The sequence below is a fragment of the Limulus polyphemus genome, unplaced genomic scaffold (genome assembly GCF_000517525.1).
Source record: "Limulus polyphemus unplaced genomic scaffold, Limulus_polyphemus-2.1.2 Scaffold6875, whole genome shotgun sequence".
NCBI lineage: Eukaryota > Metazoa > Arthropoda > Merostomata > Xiphosura > Limulidae > Limulus > Limulus polyphemus.
In genome coordinates, this window is record NW_013672485.1 from 32334 (window position 1) to 41081 (window position 8748).

General features: G+C 31.6%; 1 protein-coding gene across 2 annotated transcripts in view; it reads left to right on the top strand.

Moving 5' to 3' along the window:
- The window catches only part of LOC106474146 (nuclear hormone receptor HR96-like), an 11612-nt gene extending 4003 nt beyond the window's left edge, over positions 1-7609 (top strand). For both annotated transcript variants that reach the window (XM_013934837.2, XM_022402515.1), the window contains exons 2-3: positions 1526-1700; positions 3497-7609. In XM_013934837.2, the coding sequence (XP_013790291.1) occupies positions 1566-1700; positions 3497-5113 (1752 nt within the window). In that variant the 5' untranslated portion in view covers positions 1526-1565 and the 3' untranslated portion in view covers positions 5114-7609. The remainder of the gene's footprint in view (positions 1-1525; positions 1701-3496) is intronic.
- The last annotated feature ends 1139 nt before the right edge of the window (positions 7610-8748 follow it).

Consider the following 8748-nt stretch of genomic DNA (forward strand, 5'->3'; position numbering starts at 1 on the left):
GGGTGCACTGATCTACATTTGTTTATAATCTCGTAATATAGAAGTCTGCAAAAGGGTAGTTTTAAATAATGTATAAAACAGTTTGTAAAGCCATATCAGTACTCTGAAAATTTGTAAATGTGTCTTAATATTCTTTTACAGAAATAAAAATATAGTAAACAAGTTTCACTAGTACAATGAAAGTACACAAATAATAATGTAGCTATGTTAGGCTGTTATCTTAATTATCAATTTAAAAATTTAAACAGCAGGAAAAAATTGATTTTTTTTTAAAAATTCAAATTTTTTTACATATATTCTTTTCATAAAATAAGCAACCTAACACAATCTGGAATAATCATCTGTCGGTCTGGTTTCAGAATGTATACAGGTCTTCTGCTATATTTTTCTGTGCATTTAGCTTAAATGCCTGGTTAAAGCCAGTGCCAATAGGCAATGATGGGACAGTGTTCCAGTCAGTTTTTAAAGATTCACTACAGCTGCCAGTAGGCATAAATAGATACTGAATAATATTGTGATAAATATGTTGATCATAAAAATGCTCACTAAATTAATAAGAACAATACATTAAGGAGAAAACTGAGCGAGTCAGTAGCTCATTTTAACTCAGCATTCAAGCAGGTGGTCCTGGAAGTATTAAGTTGATTAGTATAGATTTTAACACTATGCTCAAAACTGACAGAAAGAAATGGTGATATCACTACTTTGCATTTGCAAACAATTGGTGGTTTTAACTGAACAACAGGCTCTATATTTTCACAAACTTATGAATTTTGGACTCACAGGTTATTCTCAAAATTCAATGCTTGGCTACATTTAAACATCTTAGATATAATATTGGTACCCATCATTGAGTTTGAACTCATGACCCTGAAATTGTTTCATGCTGTGCTGACTGAATAACTTGTGCAAAAGAATACATACGCTATAAAATGTGACATTATGGTGCTTAAACCAGAATCATTTGCTTACATTAGTCTGTAATGTGGAGCTACAAGTACTCCAGTACGAAGTAGATAAAATTCCTAATCCTAATGATACTTAATACTCATTTAAGTCTCATAACTTAGTAATCTTAAATTGCAATTCACCAAACATTAACCAGTCCCACACCAGACTAAGCTAAATATGTACTGTAAACAAGTGGTTTGTTATATTATCTGTTTAGTGTAGAAAATGTTAGGAATGGGATAAGTACTAGTTGGGCACCAAAATAATAAATCAGGATATTAACAAATTCCCCTTGATTTAGGCTTTATCTTAAGTTTTTAGGTTGACAGTGTTCTGGGACTGTTGTCCTTTTGATTGAGTAATTTGAACTCGAGACCCAAGCAAATAACTCCCCATCCTATGTGTTGGGTGAGTGGCATTCAGTGAACTTTGGTTTATGTTATAAACATACAATTACAAAAAAAAAACTAAAAAAAATTGTTGCACATTTTAAGATAAATTAAAGGTTGTAAAGAAATAATCCCGTAGGACTTCAACTATATATAACAGTGTGTGTTCTCTTGCATTTATACAGGTAGTTAAATGAAGTGTATGAAACAATGTAGTGAAAGAAAATGGCAGAAGATATTAAAGCTGCAAACTTCAAAATCTGTGGAGTGTGTGGTGACAAAGCAATGGGATATAACTTCAATGCAATTACATGTGAATCTTGTAAAGCTTTTTTTCGTAGGAATGCCTTAAAAACCAAAGTAAGTTTAAGTGTTTTTTCTCTCTTCATACTCAGAATTGTTTGGCATTAAACCTTTTTATTTAAGGAATGTTTCATTTAAAAATGGTTGAGAATTCAAGTGAAATAAATCCTCATAAGTAGTTCTTGAACTTACTTGAACATCTGTGTTAACTTTAAATGAAAAGTAAGATTGTTCTGTTACAGGGATGAATTATTGTTCTTAAGGAAACTTAAATTTGGCTTCATTTTCAAAACAAAATGCTTCACAAATCCTGTTTACTTTAGAGGTATTTTAGCTACCCACAGACTTCGATCAAATCTGCATGATTGTGTTTGCGATGGAGTAAACTTTCTCTATGCTTTGCCAATTTGATAGTCACTACTTGAATTAGGCTTCATCTTAAAATCCATGGCTGACAGTGCTCTTGGGCTGATGCCATGTTTATTGAGTAATTTGGACTGAAGTCCCAGGCAAATAACTCCCCCATTCTGTATAAAAGTGAATGATTGGAGAATCCTTTGATGCACCTACAAAGTGCTGTCATGTTATATCTGAACAAATATTCTTCAACCAACATATATTCATATACATTTGTTTATTTCATTTCAGTTTTAAACAGTCATGTTTGAATGATTGTTTTATTTCTGCATGTTTTCTTTTCAAATATCATACATTGTGATTCTTGACAAACTTTTGGTAAAATTTTGAATGAAATGGCCCCATAGCTCTGTTATAAGTATGTGAACCCCTTTTTTATTTTTTTGTACTGAGTGACTTTTTGACTTATTATGTTTAATAATCGTATACTGAAATTTATTTTCAAAAGGCAAAAATTTACTGCTATCAGCTTTTTATGACATGTAAATGGTCAGAAAAAATTTATATTGGAAGCAAAAAAAAAGTAGTAACTGAAACCATCACAGCTGGTTCTGAAGGCTAGTAATTCTTTTCATGTGCACATTAATTAATATATCCTGACTTAACTTGAATACTAGTTAATTCCAAGTTATTAAGCTTTCATATTTATCAGTTGTGATGTCTAAACCTGACCCTACGTGTGTGTTAGTTTCTGCCATCTTATCAGAACTAACTCAGCTTGCCTGTTCTACCAGATAGTATTAACTGTTTGTTGTTTTGTTTGAAGTTACCATTCATGTTGCTTTAAATTCTTTCAGAACAGATTTTCTTTTGCATCAATCGCCTCCTGTTCCAACATCTTTTTTAGGCCCAAAGATAGTATTTGGAGTATCATTAACCAAATAATGGACAACCCAGTCACAGTTTATCTTAAGGACTTGCTAATGAGCACTGTTTTTTGAGTCTTGCCAAAAACTTGATCATCAGAGTTTATAATGCTTCTTACCCTTATGTAAACAGAAGTTTTTGTAAATCATATATATATATATATATGTGTGTGTGTGTGTGTGTGTATATTAAAAGGCTGTGGAAGTTGGTGGTAATGTAACATTTGTTTTTCAAAAGAAGCTAATAAACCAGTACTTGGCTACAACAATGTTAGGTGACAACCTACATAGACAAGCTCCATAAATGCATGCTTTGAAAAACATTCCTTCTGCTACCACCTCCTTCAAGTGTTAGATATCACAGTTCCATTATATAAAAAACTGTTATAAAACCTCACCAACTCGTTGTAATTTTTTTCAGTTACTATTTATTCATTGTCAGTCAGTTGTACCAACTATTTACTTTTCAGCTTAGTCTCTTACCTTCTACTTGATGAGTTTTTCTAAAAACAAACATTTGCTTTCATACTTTTGAAAGTGTTTCATAATATTGTTGTTTTTATTTTCCAGGATTTTAAATGCCCATTTAATAATGATTGCAAAGTGGATGTAATAACCAGAAGATTTTGTCAAAGATGTCGACTGAACAAATGTTTAGAGATTGGAATGAAGAAAGAATGGATTTTGACAGATGAAGAAAAGCAGTTGAAAAATGCAAAGATTAAAGAAAACAGACAAAAACGATATGTTCCATATCAGTGTCATAAGAAAAAATGTGTTGAAAGTACAATTAAAAGAATTCACTCATATAGTCCTGTTGAAGTTCGTAACATTACTGACTTTTGTAAGCACCGTGCTCGATTCATTAAAATTAAAAAAAGAAGAAAAACTCTCTTTACACCTGAGCCATCATGTCCAGCAAGTTTATTGTTTGGTGATTCTGTAGAAAAGCAAGCAGATTCCTGCAGTGACAGTAATGAGATGATGTCTCTGACCAGTGAGCATGGGTCAGGAGTTTTTTCTGATTCAGAATTGAACCAGAATAGTATCCCTGTTACTTTAGTCTCTGATGAAAGTGGTATCATTTTCAACAGTGATAAAGAAAAACAAACAAAACATTCCTTGGGCTCAGACTTGTCACCTAGTTTAGTGAAGACTAACTCAAAAAAGCAGTCAACACTTTCAGCTTTAATTAACTCTAATCCACCCTCATCAGTTCCTAAGCTCCCAACTTCTTTGTTGGAAAATGGAGTAGATGAATCACATGTGAGTAGCTCCACTGTACATACTGACATACAGTCTAGCAGAGCTTCTAGGTTGAATGGTTCTTTTGACCCATTCATTCCTGATTCACTTGATTATTACAAAATTTCATCAGATTTGAATCCATCACATTTCAGCAATCAAAGTAAAAAGGATGACAGCATCATTCCACGGTCAGTCATTGACTTAGCTGTTAAAGTTGAGTTTGATGATATCCCACTTCAAAGTCAAGATTACTGTGAGGAAAAATTGACTGAAGCAGAAAAAGCAAAACTGACTGAGCTTATTATAGCAAATGAAGTTCTTAAAATGCCATTATCTTATGGAAATCCAGATCCAAGCCTTTTAGATGTTATAAACATGACTGATCATGCAATTCGTCGGCTCATCAAGATGTCAAAACGCATCTATAGTTTCAAAACTTTATGTCAGGAAGACCAGATTTCCCTGTTAAAGGGAGGTTGTACAGAACTCATGCTACTGCGATCTGTGATGACTTATGATCCAGAGAAAGACTGTTGGCAAGGTCCACAAACAGTGTCAATCAAGGTGGATATTTTAAAGGAAGCAAGAGGAAACATTTATGAAGAACATAAGAGATTTATCAATTCTTTTGATCCTTTGTGGCGATCCAATGAGAATATTATGTTGATTCTAAGTGCTATCACTCTATTCACTCCTGAACGACCAAATATTGTTCACAAGAATGTGATACGCTTTGAACAAGAGAGTTATTATTACCTTCTACAGAGATATCTACATACAATCTATTCAGAATGGGAAGCTCGTTCTTCCTACCTCATGCTGATTTCAAAACTTGAAGAACTTCACCTTTTAAATGAAAATCACGTTAGAATATTTTTGGATGTAAATCCAAAAGATGTTGAACCACTGTTAATTGAAATATTTGATTTAAAACACTAGCATTTCTTTCACTTTAGTGTATGAACTAATTTTTTTAAATCTTTGAATGTTAGTGATTAAAATTTAATTTGTTGTCCATGACAAATATTCTTAAAAAAATAAATTCTTAGAAATTCTGGAATATTTCTGGTGTACGTGTATAATATATTCTTTTTAGCAATAAATTTAATTAAGAAATAATTATCTACATTTTATATTTTCATTGACACCAGTGATTTATAATCAGTTTTTAAACTTGGATATTTGTGATGTACAAGATCGAGATATTTATATTTTATAATTTGGCACTTAGTAATTTTTAGACTGTAATATCATAAAGTTGCTTTCAGAATATACAGTGTATGTCATTCATCTTTGTATTATTAGTGTGCAGGGTTAATTTGGATAAAATTCAGGAAGGCAGGCACCGGATTTTAACTTGCATTTGTTGAAATGTCTGAGTTTCTTAGTACTTTTATCCCATATATAAGACTTTATCATCAATGTCAAAATATAAGAAAATATTGTTGGGGAAAATAGTAATGGACAGAAAACTCAGGTCGTGTAATTATGTAGAATGGAGTCACTTTTTTTTGCATTTTTGAATCAATAATTTATCTTTTAGAAATTATAAAAACTGCAAAATTTGGCTGAATATTTTTATAAGAATTATTTAAACATTTATGAAAAATATCTTTGTTTAAATCAAGATGAGTCCTTTGTCCATATTTTTAGCATGATGTGTAAATGAAACATATCTCCAAACCATACTCCAAATTGTTAAATACTTTTGGTTTGAGTAAAAACATCTGTAGGGAACATGTAAGTCTGTCTTTTCTCATGTGGTGTAGTTTTAAGTTATGTGAGTGAAAGTTGCATACACATTATATTATTTAAAGAGTTGAAAATATTGTAGATATATTGTTATTTTAGTCTGTAAATTATCTGATGTCAAAGCCAAAGAGAGAAATATTTAGTTGCTGAATTCTAATATTGTAGTTTGCTGCTTTAACAATTATAGCTGTAGTATTGAAACTTGTTTTTTGTTGAAATTGCAAAAAAACTGTCATAGTTTATGACAATGTAATAAAGCTCTGTCAAATTTGTTAGAAAGTTAAAAAAAAAGGTGTGGAAGGTAAAAATTGAGGGACAAAAAGTTTAATAAGTTTTGTAATTAAAATTATATAAGCCCTAACAAAATTACAATCCAACTTTCAAATCTTATTACTTTTCCTTTGCCTTCACCCACAACGAGTCAGTCATTACTGCTAAGTCCAGACTGCCTGGATTAAACTGATTTCAAATGTAATAAAATATACACCTTTACCATATTATTTCAGTTACTATGTTTTATTTGACACTTGGAACACCATAGGATAGATTTATTAGTCATGAATTTGATATTCTTAACCATACACTTGCTATGAGAGTGAAGTTAATTCATATTAGCATGATGCTTCTACGAATCATGTATGTAGTCTGCCATAACTTTATGTTCAGGCATGACAGTTTTTTATTTAACTTAGATATCTTTGAAGCCTATTATAACAAGATTATTAAAAATTGTTGACTTTAAGGGAAACGGGGATCTTCAACAAATTACAGAAACAAGATAAGTAGCTTAAAATAAAAATGCAGTTGCAAAAAAAAATTACACAAGTTTATGGCTTGAGACATAGTATTGACATTATTTCCTCAAGTTGCGAATCCCTATTTTGACTCCATGTCTAAAAGCTGTGATATTTAGGAGAGTCAAATTAAGGATTTGTAGCTTTGGGAAATAATGTCAACAATATATATATATATATGTACATGCAGGCTTTGTAGTTGTTTTTTTTAAGTTGTACAGCCATATCTATTCAATGTAAATATAAGAGAATGTGTCATAATATAATAGGTTATGTATACAAATAAGTATTTTGAATCTTTCTTATAGTTGTTATATTTCCCCCTTCCTCTTCCTCCTCTCTTCTGGCCATAATATAGTCAGTCAGGGTTTTGCTGCAGCTGACCATATTTCCTTTGAGTGATATTCTGCACACACTACAAGGGAAAGAAAGATAGTGATATAATCAATTCAGATTTGTTAATTAACATGTTTGGGTCATGACACTTCTTCGACTTTAAGATCTGGTGGGCTGTTACTGCCACACAATTTATCTGAAACTAAATATTTTCTAAATAAAATATATAGATACAAAATTTCTTCCTCAATTTTGCCTAGAAGTGCCATCTCCTGCTTCCACGATTCTTGCCACTTCTTATAGTCAGCTTCAAGGATGGCTACTCTATCTGCAGTATCTATAAAATTTTCAAACATGCAGTGTTGGCTATAATTCAACACTTGTTATCAGCCGTCACCGTGATTGCCAATCTGATGCTCGAAACTGAGCTTGGTGCAATCTTTTAAACTACGGCTTAAAGTTTCTGTTGTAGGAGACAGCTTAGATGTTTGTGTAATGTTTTAAACATTTGTGTAACATGGTCAAAATCGATCATGCAATGATAAAAAAAAAACAACATAAAACTGTGATCCTGTCAGCAGCATCATGTCTGAAAGGGCAAGAACCCTATACATAAACAAATGATACACAACATCAATACAATTGCAACAGTGAGTCAATAACTGCTATGGTACATGTGTAATGTCTGCCATATATACATTAAATTACATCCACAGCCTGCACGCAGCTATATACATATGCATAATGTAGTAGATTATGAGGCTTCATATAAACCACAGACTGTGTTAAAATTACTGGATAGTCAAATACACTTAAAAGGTACCCTGCACAATGATTGCATTTAGTAATATTGCCTAGGTTTTATTACAATACTCACAGCCATTTCTGCTGTAGGCTGATGGAACAATGTTATATTATAATAATAAAAAAAAACCAATGGGTGATCCTTATTATGAACTGTTACTGTACTTAAATCTAGTTTATTTGATAATGGTTAAAATGAGATTATATATATTTATGGATGTTTTATAGTAATAGTTAAACCTGCAGAACAAACTAAAGATTTTTGAACCATGGATAAAAAGATTACAACCAAGCAATTTTTTTTTAATTTTTAGCAAAGTGTTTTTTTCTCAGATTTGTTTCTTTTCAAAAACAAACTTCAATGGTTGTTAGTTACATATTTTCAGTTTAAACACTGACTTGATAATGAGCTTTGAGTTAATGTTTCTGTTTAAAACTTGTCTATATCTAGGGGTTGTGGATCTATGGCAATAATATTAAGGGGTGGTACACAAGGCTGTAACTGCTTGCAGTAGTGTCTTATCAATTTTAGAAAAAAAAAGTATACTCTCATAATACTGCAGGTGAGATGGTGTTACTGAATCTGCAGCATATTGTATATACAAAAGTCTCACTAATTCCTGGATAGCCTGCCTGGTAATCAAAATCCATAAAACTTGTGGTGAGTGCAGCTGTGACACTTAAAAGCAATGATGTTTGTAACTTTTGATTTTTAAGAATTTATGTTTAAAAACTGACAAGACTATAATATAAGTCAAATCTCCCCCCAAGACACTTAAATTTTGCTACTTGGTACCATAGATGCTTGTAACTTATGATATTGTTACGTCTCTGTTCATTAGTTAATTTTCCGTAAATTCTTTCCGACTAAACTTTTCATCTACATAC